The 14933-nt window shown below is 39.2% G+C and overlaps 1 protein-coding gene across 2 annotated transcripts; it reads right to left on the reverse strand.

The window, feature by feature from the left end:
* Positions 1 to 977: 977 nt before the first annotated feature.
* LOC108703965 (serine protease 27) lies at positions 978 to 14376 on the reverse strand. 2 transcript variants are annotated; one of them, XM_041576998.1, is made up of 7 exons: positions 14199 to 14376; positions 6753 to 6779; positions 4683 to 4851; positions 3938 to 4203; positions 2014 to 2183; positions 1599 to 1798; positions 978 to 1568 (listed from the first exon to the last, which is right to left on the reverse strand). In XM_041576998.1, exons 1-7 carry the CDS (start codon positions 14236 to 14238, stop codon positions 1487 to 1489), a joined length of 954 nt encoding a protein of 317 aa, XP_041432932.1. In that variant the 5' UTR covers positions 14239 to 14376; the 3' UTR covers positions 978 to 1486. The 2 variants fall into 2 exon arrangements, with proteins under 2 accessions (XP_041432932.1, XP_018095766.1); XM_018240277.2 differs by having other exon boundaries at positions 978 to 1798; positions 14199 to 14375.
* Positions 14377 to 14933: the final 557 nt, after the last annotated feature.

The following is a 14933-nucleotide window of genomic DNA, read 5'->3' on the forward strand; positions in this document are numbered from 1 at the left end:
ATGCCTCAGACACTTTTGTTGCCTCTCCTCATCTCCATTCTGCCATTCATGTTCAGTCTTTGTATCCTTTCCTTCACTTCATAAACCTCACAGTGCACCCCAGGGTGTTTATCAATAATTGGTCTTCAGGCTGGGCCCCCTTAGCCCATAACAAGGTTACAGATATATAGAAACATTGGGGTGTCACCCTGCTATAGTTCCAGGGGTACCCAGGGCACAAATAAACACTCACCCCAAATCTTCCCCTAACTGACCTTCAGACTGGTCCCCCTTAGCTCATAACAAGGTTACAGATATATAGAAATAGTGGGGTGTCACCCTGCTATAGTTCCAGGGGTACCCAGGGTACAAATAAGCACTCACCCCAAATCTCCCCCTAACTGACCTTCAGACTGGGCCCCCTTAGCTCATAACAAGGTTACAGATATATAGAAACATTGGGGTGTCACCCTGCTATAGTTCCAGTGGTACCCAGGGCACAAATAAGCACTCACCCCAAATCTCCCCCTAACTGACCTTCAGACTGGGCCCCCTTAGCTCATAACAAGGTTACAGATATATAGAAACATTGGGGTAACAGTCACCCTGATATAGTTCCAGGGGTACCCAGGGCACAAATAAGCACTCACCCCAAATCTCCCCCTAACTGGCCTTCAGACTGGGCCCCCTTAGCTCATAACAAGTTTACAGATATATAGAAAAATTGGGGTAACAGTCACCCTGCTATAGTTCCAGGGTACCCAGGGTACAAATAAGCACTCACCCCAAATCTCCCCCTAACTGACCTTCAGACTGGGCCCCCTTAGCTCATAACAAGGTTACAGATATATAGAAAAATTGGGGTAACAGTCACCCTACTATAGTTCCAGGGGTACCCAGAGCAAAAACAAAGCATTTCTCCAAATACATTTTCTGTTGGGCTAAATGCTACAACTCCCTTTTCCATCTTGTTCGACATGACTGTTGTTTTCACAATGTACTTGATAATATGGCATTTTATTAAAAACATGATATTTTTTACAAGAATACAAAAAGAACATTGTCTTACAGTTGCAGAAATATAAACTGATGTATGAAATTTTATCAACAACATTTTATGAAACAAACATGGTGGAACGGCTAATTTATTATCCTGACACAGTGATGTCATCAACATGACATCAGCGCTGGCAGGAACCCCTTAGCTTGTGCTAAGGAGTGATTGGCCCCCCTTTCCAAATCACATATGGCCAAGCATTTGTGGTCACCTGTTTTAATTACTGAAATCAGTTGTTTAAGACACCACCATCATTGCAGACACAGGTATCATTACTGAACTTCTTCAAGAAAAAATTTCAGAAGAAGGCAATCTATGCTATTTATTCATACATCAACATTAATGGTTGGTGAAGATCAATTCCAGCTTCATCTTTGGTGTTTCTACCAACCTGGTTTCCAATTCTTACATTTACCAAAATGCAAAGATGTGATTCACTTCGTTAGGACATCATAAGCAAAGTAGCAGGATAGTTATCCAACTGATATGTAGGGTGGAAGCAATGATGGCTGGAGCTGTGTTATCAATAGAACTGGTAGCTGGAGCTGTGTTATCAAGAGAAATAATAGGTCCTGAAAATGTTGCAGACTTCACATTCACAGAGGCATTATGAACGTTTGACACTATCCAGTCACTATACACAGGCAGGAGAGTATATACACCTGGGCGGTACGGCTCCCCACAGCCCTCACCAAAACTCACCACACCGACCAAGAACCATTGGTGACCTGTAGAACAAACCAACGGTCCCCCAGAGTCTCCCTGAAAATGAAATAAGATTATGCAGCTTTATAAATATGCGTTGTTGTAACAAGGAGATGTTTGGTATTTCAATGGGGCAGATCAAGAATGTGTATCATCTAAGGCTCCACGGAGCATATTCAACATTCTAACATGGACAGAGTTATATCAGTTAAAATGAATCACGTTTGCCTGATCTGCACCACAGTCTTGGCTTACGAGTAAAAACAACCCACCTGGCAGGAGTCTTTGCCGCCATTGAGGTACCCTGCACATATCATGTCATTGTGAACCCTTAGGGTACTTGTTCCAGCAGATGTTGGGGTTTGATAATAACCATCACACTCGGTTGCACCAATCAGAGGCACAGCTACTTCCTGCAGGGTCTTTGGGCTTGGTAGACTGGCTGAAAAGTTAGATGAAGAACCAGAAACATGGACTCTTGAATATTAATTTCCTAATATATATATAAATTATATCCTTTCAGCAATTATCTATCTGTCTATCTACTATCTATCTACTATCTATCTATCTATCTATCTATCTATCTCTCTCTCTCTCTCTCTCTCTCTCTCTCTCTCTCTCTCTCTCTCTCTCTCTCTCTCTCTCTCTATCTATCTATCTATCTATCTATCTGTCTATCTATCTATTATCTATCTGTCTATCTATCTATTTATTTTCTCTCTATCATCTATCTATCTATCTATCTATCTATCTATCTATCTATCTATCTATCTATCTATCTATCTATCTATCTATCTATCTATCTATCTATCTCTATATATCAACATATCAGAAATAATATTGGCAAAATCATAACACTGTAGATCGGCAATAGATAGATAGATAGATAGATAGATGATAGATGATAGATCACTTTGAAAAATTAAAACAAAAAGGGAACTCTTAACTCCCAAAATAAACAGGATCTCAAAGGTTACACACGAGGGCTGACAACCGTCAGAAAGTCAAAAATGTTCAAAATTATAAAGAAAAAAGTACCCCGTAGGTAACAACCTAATCAGTAATCATGAAATCCTAATGATGCGTTTAGTGTCATGATTGTGCTGACACATGAGATGGGTTTGCCGGGGGGTGTGCGTCTTGCGCATGGGTCTGCACCTCCCGACGTCAAACGTTCTGATGATACGCTTGACGTTTTAGCTGTAACTACGAATCAGAAGAATCCTAAGATCACGTTACAAACGTAATGACGCATTCTGACAACGAACCCGGAACCTATTTCTACAGCGTCTCCAAACGGATCAATTATTTCGCCTTGAGAAAGCTATTAAGCGAAACGCGTTGGCGAGTCGCTCAAATCCTATATTTTAATTATTGAATCTTGGTGCTTTTACAGGGGTTGGATCTAATCCTTATTGCTACGGTTTTTCTTTTATCTTAAACAATCTTCCTTCCATTCTAAGGGGCCGGTGATTTGTGGCTTATTAGGGTTAACTTAGTCTCTCCAAGATCAGGGCAAGTTAATATACCAAGGCCACAGTCTCGGTTACCCTGTCCTGCCTTCCTCTTTGTGGTGTCCCAGACTTAGAAAACAACAGGCAGTTAGTTTTGGGACAACTCCACCTTCTTATATTTCATTATATCCTCTCTCTTTTCTGCTGACCGTAGCATTGGTATCATTTCTACCCAATTGTGGTCATTTTTTAATCTAATGGGATCCTTTCAATTAATTTAATTTCCAGCACTCTTTATATAAATAATAGCACTTGATTAATTTAATATATCCTTTTTTTCGTGTTTTCAATAATCCTCACTTAATTCAAGCAATTTTCCCAGCTAATTGCACTCCTTTGATGAACTTTGTCATTTTTATCCTTTTTAGCTTTTTTTTGGTTGATTTCAACCATGAATTGTTATTTATTGGAGAATGATAATTAATTAAACTACTTAATGGGTATTATGCACTAATTGGCACTTTATAGTATTTATGAATTATTCTAAAATCAAGTAGTTGATCAATTAATTCATTAATTGATTGGGCACTTTTTTCATTTTAACTTACTTATTTAATTAATTAATTTAAATCCTAAGAGATTTAACGTATGCTGGATACTGATTAGGTTGTTACATACGGGGTACTTTTTTCTTTATAATTTTGAAGATGATAGATCACCCTTAACAGGCAAAGATACTTACATGCAGACATGATATTTCCCCAGCCGGTCACCCAGCATTTTAGGCCTCTGGGGAAAGTCACAGTAGAATCAGGTAGACAAACTGGGAGGATGTAGTTAGTGTAGGTGACCTCCTTCACAAGTTCTATAAGGCTGATGTCCCCACTGTCTCCTTCTTTATGGTAATCGGGATTATTATATACGCTCTTAACTGCAATGGGAACCTCATTGTCATCTGGCTGGTCTATCTTGTGGGACCCAAAAAACGCAGTGACAGAACTTGCAGTGCTAGAAAAGAACATAAATATATTTTACTACTCTTTAAAAAAGAAATCCATGGAAATATTCGATGGCATCTATTAGCAAAGCATTAGCTTCTAGCATTTACTGACCTACACCAGGAGAATAGCGGAAGACATCTTCTAAGCCATGATGTTCTAATTTATGGAAATAATGACTTTTCTCTCTTGTAATTAATGACTTTATTTTCCACTGAATGAATTAACTTTTGTCCTATTAGTTCAGCGATCATCATAAACACTACATCTGCCAACATTAATGCATTTATTTCTCCCCTGAAAAAAAAAACTAATTTGCTGAATTGGTGATTTTCCTTGCCAAAGTCCATGTCCAAACCATACAGCAACTGCCATCTTTAATTCAACACATTCTATATGCCTGACACCACAGCTTGTTCTCACCAGACTTTTTACTCCACACAAACACCCCCAAGCCCTTCACTTACATGTTTACACACATTTACCCACCTAGGATCAGGGAAGCAGTGAGCAGCAGAGACGACCCACAGGTTGGAAATAAGAGTTCCACCGCAGAAGTTTTGTCCATTCCTCCTCAAGCTGACTTGCCAGGGCCATCGTCCTTCCTGTGAATCCTGCCCCCCCATAATGCGACTTGAGACCAACGGTGTTCCACATTCTGCAGGGAAATGTGGGAACTTTATGTTTTACATAATAATTTGTTCTTTGTCTTAATGTACTTGAGAACAAATACCTGCGCTTATAACATTGCAATTTACATCTCATTGCAATAGTTGTTCATAAGATTTAATTGAAGGTGGAAGTTTTAAGCATCTATAAAAGTAATGTTTGAAATTCCTTTCCAGGCAGACTTATTTTTATGATAAGGGCAGCAAGTGTTATTCTAAGCATTACTTACTGATAAACAAGATAAATAAGGCCAAGTGCTTTTTGGCTTTAGCTGGTTTATAAATCCAATATTTATAACCACAGCTGCACTGCAAAACTGTTTCCTATGAGTTTATAACACAGAAGAAATGTATCTATAGTTTTGTGAATCAACTATCTATACACTACTATCTCTATTCATCCATCTATATATTCATCCATCCATCATCTATGTTTCCATCCATTCATCAATCATCATCCATCTCTCCATCCATCCATCATCCACCATCTACCCACCCACCCATCCATTATCTCTCTCTCTCTATCTATCTGTCTGTCCATCTATCCATCCATCCAACCATTTGTCATCATCTATCTATATACCATCCATCTATCTACCTACCTATGTATCTAACTCTCTATCTCTCCATCCATCCATCCACTCATCTATATATGTATCTCTCCATCCATCCATCATCTATGTTTCCATCCATCTATCATCCATCCACCCACCCACCCACCCATATCTATCTATCTATCTATCTATCTATCTATCTATCATCTATCAGTCTATCTATCCATCTCTCTATCCATCTATCTATCCATCCAACCAACCCATTCATCATCATGTATTTATATACCCATCCATCTATGTTCCTATGTATATAATTCTTTATCCATCAATCCATCTACTCATCTATCTATGTATCTCTCTATCCATCATCCATCCATCCATCATCTATGTTTTCACCCATCTATCATCCATTCATCTACCCACCCATCTATCTCTCCATCCATCCATCATCTATCTTTTAATCCATTCATCATCCATCTATCATCCATCCATCCATCAACCCACCTATACGTTATCTATCTATCATCTACCATTTATCTTTTCCTCTAAGATGTCTTTGTGATATCATTTTTATGTCTTTCCAGCTGACACAAGGTCACTTCGATTAGAAGAACGGAGGTTCTGCCTAAATATTTAAAAGAGGTTTTCAGAGGGGTTTTTTTTTTTTTTTTACAGTGAGAGCTGTGAAACTGTGGAATTGTCTCCCTGAATCAGTGGTACAGGCTGATACATTAGATAGGTATAAGAAGGGGTTGGATGGTGTTTAGCAAGTGAGGGAATACAGGGATATGGGAGATAGCTCATAGTACAAGTTGATCCAGGGACTGGTCCCTTTGCCATTTTGGAGTCAGGATGGAATTTTTTCCCCCTCTGAGGCTTGAAAAGTTTTTTTTTGCCTTCCACTGGATCAAGTAACAGTTAGGCAGGTTAAAATAGAGTTAGAGTGTCTTTTTTTCAACCTAACTTACTATGTTACTATGTACTTTGTTACTTTTCTGTTATCTTCTGTTCTTGTGACATATTGTTGTGTTTAAATTCCCATTCCTACATTACTATGCATCAAATATATTCATTGAATCAACAGCCACACAATTAGGTTGCTAGAAAGTTACATTTTAGGATCTTCTCTTTCTTATTAAAACCACAATACTTGTGCATCCTCAGGTGCTCAGTGGTAAGAAAGGCTTTATTGACGCCAAAAATGCTTAATACATTTTTAAGTATAAAATGGTAGGACTGTGGGTGCCAAAAGCATGAAAAAGTATTTCTAACAATACAACATAGATTTTTCTTAGAATGAAACTCACAGCACAGGTCTAATGACACCTCACACTCACCTGAAGCTCCAGTAATCCCAAGGAGACCTGAAGGAAGAGAATATATAGACACAAATGAGTATTTATGCTGGTAATAAAAGAGTAGGATAATTAGTCACAGGGAGGAATCAGTACCAGATCCCTCTGACAAGGGTGGGTTGTGTCTGTTAAAATTACAGCAGATGAGTCAAAACATGTGTTTGCAGTTGACCATAATTACTATGCTAAGGACATTAAGCCATTTTGTGCTTTAAGCTACTAAAAAAATGCCTTACCCTTTAAACAAAACAGGGATTGTTTGTCCATATATTGCAATATATTTAAGCTGAACAACTACATCAAAGTCATTCCTGGTCTGGCCAGTCCTACGCTTAATTTTCATCTGATTCATTAAGAATTCTGTTACTACTACATTTTTACTTACTTTCCAAGGTTTAAACTCGCAAATAGTTCCTATATTTATACTTTATATTGGCCAATAGTGATGGGAGAATAAATATGGCAGACACAAATTTGCGGCGAATGTCTGTGCTTCCCCGCCAGCGAATAAATTCGCAAAACTGCTATGAAAATTCCGGGAAAAATCCGCCAGCAACAAAAACGCGTGTATAAATATTGTCGCTTGCATCAAAATTGTTGAGCGTCAGAATTATTTTGATGCCCATTGACTTCAATGCATTTCGCACAGATTCGCCCATCACTGGGATCACCTGACCACAGTTGAGAATAATAGGAGCTACAACATGGTGCTGCCCACTGCTCCTGTATAAATTATAAAAAGGAAAGCTGTGCTCACCACTACATTTTAAACCACAATAGCTAAGTCAATAAGTGCAACAGAGTTGGGTGCAAAACCAGCTTTGGAAACAAGTTAATGAATGTCTTCAATATGTGAGGTTGTGGTGGTAAATGAACCCAATAAATATAATTGAAAGTATCCAGAAACTCCCTTTAAAAACATATGCCCAGAGTTGTAACTGTTGAACCATCATCTGCACAAGAAAGAGCAATTGGGGACTTCTGGTTTGTTGTCTGAGAAGATAGAGGCTTGAGTAGAGTTGTGGAACAATAGTTGGCAATATATAACTCTTATCCAGTTAAATACACCAATATTTTCACCAAGGGGGTGATCAGGATTCTGTAGAGAGAGGGACAGAATGTGTCTCCTATAAGAGGGTCTCAGGGAAGGACCTAGAGTTTGTTCCAAGTGGTTGTCATAGACACAACATGACTGAAATGCAATGTGTAACTATAGCCTGTTCAGAAAGTTTACTGCTCTGCATAGTTAAATATGTTTTACTGCCTGTCTTTCAATAACAATCTTTAAGCCTATGAACTTTGTACTCTGTGCTCTTTATTTATAGACACTTCTCTATAAAAGTGACTTCAAGAGCAAATGAGAAAAGATAAAAAAAATTAACAAAAACAGAAAACGACAAGATCCAGTCACTGATATGTGTTTATTGGATAAAACCAAAACTCCAGTACTCAGGGCAGGCAATTACTTTCACTTTCCATTCAGCACTCTCGAAATGTAACTGCCCTCCTCACATTCCCCCCTCTCTCCTCACCATCTAATTGTGTTGCCAGTGCTCGGGCACTAGGTCCCCCATTCTGGTCATACACAAGATTTATTGTGATAAATATCTTGCCTTGAAGGAGAAGGCTTACTTAAAACTAAGTAAGCCTTATCAGAAAGGTCTATATAAATACACCAGTAAACCCTCAAAGTAATGCTGCTCTGAGTCCTATGTCAAAAGAAACACAGCATTTCTTTCCTTCTATTGTGTACACATTGGCTTCTGTATCAGACTTCCTGTTTTCATCTTAAACCTCCAGGGCTTGGGCTTGAGCATGCTCAGTTTACTCCCCCCCACCTACTGTAATCTGAGCCCAGAGCTATAAGTGAGCAGGGAGAGACTCAGGCAGGAAGTGATGTCACACCAAGCTAATACTGCAGCTGCTATCCTAAACAAACAGAGAGAGCTTCTAGAGCTAGAAAACATTCTACAGAATAAATACTGTATAGCATTCTACCTTGCACTATTGCAGCTAATCTATTGTCAATAAAATGCTTAATAAGCTTTCCTTCTCCTTTAATAACCGTTGCCACATAATGTCGCCTGCCTGCCTGCTGTGATTGCAAGTTCCCAGACAGAAGGAAACTAGATTTAAATCATTTATATAGTGAAAGTAAAGTTTGTTTGGAGAAGTAAAGAATTTGAATGGTTTGGAGACACAACATGACTAAAATGTAATCCCATTCTGCCCTTCCTAGATGTAACTGCCCTTCTCTCATTCCCCCTCTCATATCACCATTGTGTAGCCAGTGCATGGGCAGTAGGTCCCCCATTCTGGTGCATACCCAGAGGTGATCGAAAACTTGCCTTAAAGGACATGTAAACCCCTGACTCAAAAATGTAATAACTGAAGAACCTCTTTGAATTCTCTAAATACCTGCCACTGGTTGTTCAAAGGTTAACAGTAAAGCTGCAGCACCCCATCAATCCCTTAGGATTCCTTATGCTCCTCTAACCCACTCAGGAATTTCCTTTGGCTGTTGGTTACTGAACATACTCAGTTCTTCAATAAACACACCCTCCTCTCTGGGTCCCAAAGGATAGAAAACTTGGTCCACTCCTCTCTCCAATGTCATTTACTCTGAGGATATGGAAGCTATGCAAGGCAAAATATCGTCTAGCCAACCCCCACTCACTGGTCACTCCTTTCTTAGGAAATGCTGCCTTCCCTCCTGGTCTTTCGATGCACTTTAGAAACTACTGGGGTGCACAAGATCTATCCAGAACTTATGATTTTTTAAATCCCCTAACTCTCAAGCAACGAACTCTTGAGGAACTTAAGATTAAGTTCTCTATCCCACCAAATAGGATGTATGAATTGGTACAAATACTTTATTTCATCGGTCAAGGCCTTCCCCGAGGCACATCATCCCCCTCCCTAACCCAATTTGAGAGGATATGCTTAAAAGGTCTACCTAGGAAAGCCTTGATCTCTACTTTATACAATAATATTATGACTATTTCAGCCAGCCCTTTCCCCAAGCATCCTTATATGTTAAAATGGGAGGAAATCACTTCCGATCCTCTCCCTATGGAAGTTTGGTCCGAAATTTGGGAAAATGCAAACAGAAGTGCAACATGTGTCAGACAGAAAGAAAGCATCTATAAATCATTGTTCTTTTGGTACGACACTCCAGCTAAACTTAGCCGTATTTTTCCAGGCACTTCCCCGTTGTGTTGGAGAGGTTGTGGTCTTAGAGGAACGCAGCAACATATAATGTGGGAGTGCCCCAAATTAACATCATTATGGCACAAAGTAGAGGAGCTACTAACGAATGTTCTTTCTAAAAACGTCCATCTTGACATCTATACTACTTTGGTGGGCAGGCCATTCCCAGATATCACATTTGCAGAACAAAGACTTACAAATTTTATTCTAACTGCTACCAGATTGGCTATTACAGCCCTTTGGAGATCGGCCTCCCCACCAAAAATAGAGGATGTTATCTATAGGGTGAAGGATATGAGAGAGATGGAATATATGACGGCCAACATTAGGGGTAACAGATATAAATGGGAGAAAGTGTGGTCAAAATGGGATGTGTACACTGTCAGGCATTCTGAAAAAAGGGCCTAAACCTAAACAGTAGACTTTGACCTGCTTATATAGACACACCCGGATTTGATTGTTCTTTGGCTTCTTCCCATGCTTCTTCCCATCATTACACAACTGGCCATGCAATCTTCAGTGGATTGTTGGTTAACTTGAGGATATGTAGGAATTGCCTATATTCTACACCTTCCACTACTTAATGTATGATTCTCTGCTCTAAAAGAAAAATGGATAACTTCTCCTTTTGTTTCTGAATGTAATTTATCTCCTTGAAATATACTAAACTGTTATACAGTGTTCATTTTCAATGCATATTGTTTGTATAACTACGATATGTATGCACCTTTATCCAATAAAAATTTTAAGTTAAAAAAAAAAATAAACACACCCTCCAGTCTAGCAGCCAATGAAGAGATGGCATTGCTGGTTCCCATAGAAACTCTGCTATAGCTGTCTGATCCTATTTTTTAACCTTAACCCCCTGTCCTGAGCTCAGAGTAACCATTACAGTGCTCAATCCAATCAGGACTTGTTATAATAGTAAATCCTGCCTGTGTGTTTGCCTATATTCTTTAATTTATGAACTTTACATCGTATATGGGCTGTTTGCAGATATAAATGCACTGGTGATGTGTCAGAGGGAGAATGGTCCCGGGGTGAAAGCTGCTATTTGTTTTAGGGAAATGTAATGACGCTGACAAATGGAGGGGGTACAGTATATGCAGAACAAATAATGCCATTTGGGTCGGGGAGATGTGCCCAACGTATATACGTGGTAGGAAAATAAAGGCTTTACATGTCCTTTAAAGGGGTTGTTCACCTTCAAACAACTAGTTGGTTTCAGATAGATCACCAGAAATAACGACTTTTTCCAATTACTTTCTATTTTCTAAGAGTCGTCGTTTTTCTAATATTGAAGTGTAAAGTGTCATTCTAAAGCAGCTCTGGGAGTGGGGTCGCCGACTGTTCTAAATTGATACATTTAGTTGATACATTTCTTATCTTTGTCCCTGCTGAGCAGAATCTCTGGGTTTCATTACAGGCAGCTGTTAGACTTGATACAATAGTTGCTGATACTCCAGAGATGCTGCTGAGAAATGGATCAACTAAATGTTGCAAAACTGTGACAGTTGAGAGTCTGCACCTGAATTACTAAACTGCCAGACTCAAACGCCAGAGACAGGGACATTCAACTTTAAACTCAGATTTTGGAAAACCAGTAAAAAATAAATAATGGAAAGTAATTGAAAAAAAGTCTTTATTTCTGGGGAACAAAAGTGAAAGAAAAGTGTTTGGAAGGGAATTTAAACCCGGCTGCACTGCTCAATCAAAGAAAGGTTGAGGCATGCTGGGAGCTGTAGTCCAGCAACATCAGGGTTTTATTTTTAAAGCAAAATTTCACGATAGATAGAACATTTCCCCACATCTTCACAGCCAGCCACTGCTTTCAATGAGAATCCCAGCTGATCTGTATAAATCTGACTCCATGTTCTTTGTTCCTGCAACTGGAGTTGGAAGCTTTAAGCCCAGTTTCCCAGCACTGAACAAGTCTGTCCTTTATCCCCATGTCTGATTCCTGTGTCATATAATGAAGAATAAAATAACATAATTATCTCTATATGTAACGCAACAGCAAGATGCCTGACATAGTGCTGGGAATCAGCGTTCTCATTGGTCACTTCTTTTGCATTTATAATGATCTGCAGCATTCTCATTGGTCAGTTCTTTTGCATTTATAATGAAGTTCTTGATCAGTAGAATTCTCATTGGTGAATGTTCTTGCAGCTATATTATTTTCTGAAACTTCTAGAGTAAACTAGGGGGCGCTGTGGGGCGGCTTTACTGTTGGGTTTACTTGATTGTCAGTTCCTGAACTGAAGGAAACAAGATTTAAATGATTTGTATAGTGAAAGTAAAGCTTGTTTTGGTCAATTAACATGATAGAAAAGAATTTATCATTATGTTATGGTGACAGGTCTACTTCCAAGCTAAGGTCTAGCCAAGTCCACCCACTACAAGAAGAAGTTATTTACTGTACACGGAACATGCCCCAAAACAGGAAACATTAAAATGTATAATGAGTAAATGAAGGTTGGGAAATTTCCCTTGCAGACAAACCAGTTCTGGATCGCTATAGTTTGTAACAACTACCCGCATCCTCAAATGCTCATCTATAAATAAATGTCGTTGGACGAGTTTTGTGCACTTTTTACCAGAATCCAGTGACGCAACTCCCAGTACAGCAGGAGCCCCGGGTGAAAAGGGGTCTGGATTGTGGTGTCTGATGTATCGTAGCCCCCTCCCCAGCCCCTCTCATACCCTTAACATACTGGTGCGGCGAAAGCTGTGAGGTGGGGCACAAGTGGACCAAGAGGGGGTCCTGGAGAGGAGTAGAGGGGGTCCTGGCCCCACAGTAGAATTTTTTGACAGGTAGTAGCGATGGATGAATTTATTCGCAAGGCGCGAATTTGCTGTGAGTTTCCATATTTCGCAGCCGACAAATACATTTGTGAATTTGCCGCAAAAGTTCTTTTTGACACCAGCGACAGTACCGGCGTCAGCAACAATTAAACAGACATTACCGTCACCGGCAACAGTTAAATAGACACAAAATTCTTTGCCCGTTTGGCGAATTTGACAGGAAGTTTTCGAACTTTGCCAATCACTACTGATGAGCCCAAGTTACTCCACTTCTTTTTTGTTCTTTTGGGTCTAGGTAGGAATAATGTTCAAGCTCCCTTGTAAATGTGCTGTGCCCTGAACTTTGCACACCGAAGTTATTTACACAGTCACTCACGTCCACTAAAAATATGTTCAAATTGCCACTGTAAAATCGAAGTTTCATTCCCATTGAGGAACTCTGCAGATAACGCTGGTTATTTCGAGCAGTTGGACACCAAGTCATGTAGGGGTTGATTTAAGCTTCAATCTTTAGCCAACTGTACAGCCACCAAGTTATTCACTCGTCGCTCGTATGAAAGCCCTAAATGAACTAAAGTTGGCCACACGTATTCCAATTATATTGTCTTGTGCCATTTTTGGTCAATCTATTCGGCCATACTTGTCCTGACTGATATCCATGTACTATAGATATTGGCCAGTTGGCTAAAAAATATCATCTATCAATTTACTCTCATGGTGCAGGTGGCATAGGGATTGCTTGGACTATTTTTGCACAAAATCCTATTGTTTCCCCCCAACCAGGTGCATCTCCAGTGGGGGAATCAACTTATGACACAAAAAAAACAACACAAATATCAGAAAGGGGTTGTAATTTCACAATGCTCACTATAAAACTACGTAAGTCAAATTTAGGCGGTCCCAATGCCAAAAAATGTGAATTTTTTCTATAAAATCCGAATTTTCAGTGGCAAAAAAAATTATTATACCCCGGATGGAAAAATCCGGCATCTTAGACCTGCCAACGTTGTATATAAGCCAATGGTAAAAGGTCCCTATGCTATTTGGAAGTTTCTGTGGTCTGCGGTGGAATTATCTTGAAAATCCAACCATTTCGGTCTTTTTGGGCAAAAATCTGATAAATTCGGGAGCAAATCGAGCAATTCGGGGAAAAACTCGAATTTTCGATGTTTTTTTTTCATGTTTGTCCCCGATCAGATTAAATCATGCTTCTTTAATAATAAATAAGGTCACATCTTTGGTTCTAGTTTGGCTGGAACGTTTCAATTAAAATAGTCAGAAAAATGTGGATTTTGATAAATAAGGCCCTTAAGCTACACCTCCAACGGACATTGTCCATATACCAAATCCTTCTACACTTCCATTGACTTGGCAGTAAGTGGCCCTTGCTGTGTGTTGTAGTGAGTCACTTACCCGGGGTGAGAAGCAGAAGAGTTTGTAGTAGAGGAATCATGTTTATTCTTCTCTTCTCAGCACAGGACTGGCCCCTGACTCTGTAACAATTTCGCGTTACAACTTTATTTTGCAAGAATGTCGGATAACCAGTTTATTATACTTGAACCTGTAGTGAAACACACCCAAAACGTCTCCACCGTGTGAGTTCTGACCATCTAGTTTTACTTTGCACCTCTGATGTTGTTCTAAGCCTGCCCTCTCCTCATTCCTGTCCAATGGTGGGTCTGCATTGGATATTGTCAGGAACTATTCCCTATATTGGGTTTGCACACTCAAAAAGAATTTTTACAAACAAAGGTCAAGAAGTAAATAGAAAGAAAAGAACTCTTCAATCACAATAAGTAATACATTCTCAAAGTCACAATCAGGGGCTGACAACCGTCAGAAAATCAGTGAACAAAAAAATGAGAAAATAGAAAGAAACCCCGTCTATGACAATTGATTGGTGTCTAGTGATAGATTCAACCCCTACCAATAAGATAGGTGATTGACTTAAATTAAAGTGCAATGCGTGCCTGTTCTTTTAATTCATCAACGATAATATATGAAAACCAATCACTTCCTGAATCAATTAATTCCAAGCCAATTCATCAATAAATAAATATAAAGTGCAAATTAGTGCATATACCCAATGACTGCTGCCCAATTAATGGTAACAACCAGTTCATTAACAATTCATGATTGGACTCGAAT

Source organism: Xenopus laevis, chromosome 9_10L, assembly GCF_017654675.1.
Source record: "Xenopus laevis strain J_2021 chromosome 9_10L, Xenopus_laevis_v10.1, whole genome shotgun sequence".
In the NCBI taxonomy this organism is placed as follows: Eukaryota; Metazoa; Chordata; class Amphibia; order Anura; family Pipidae; genus Xenopus; species Xenopus laevis.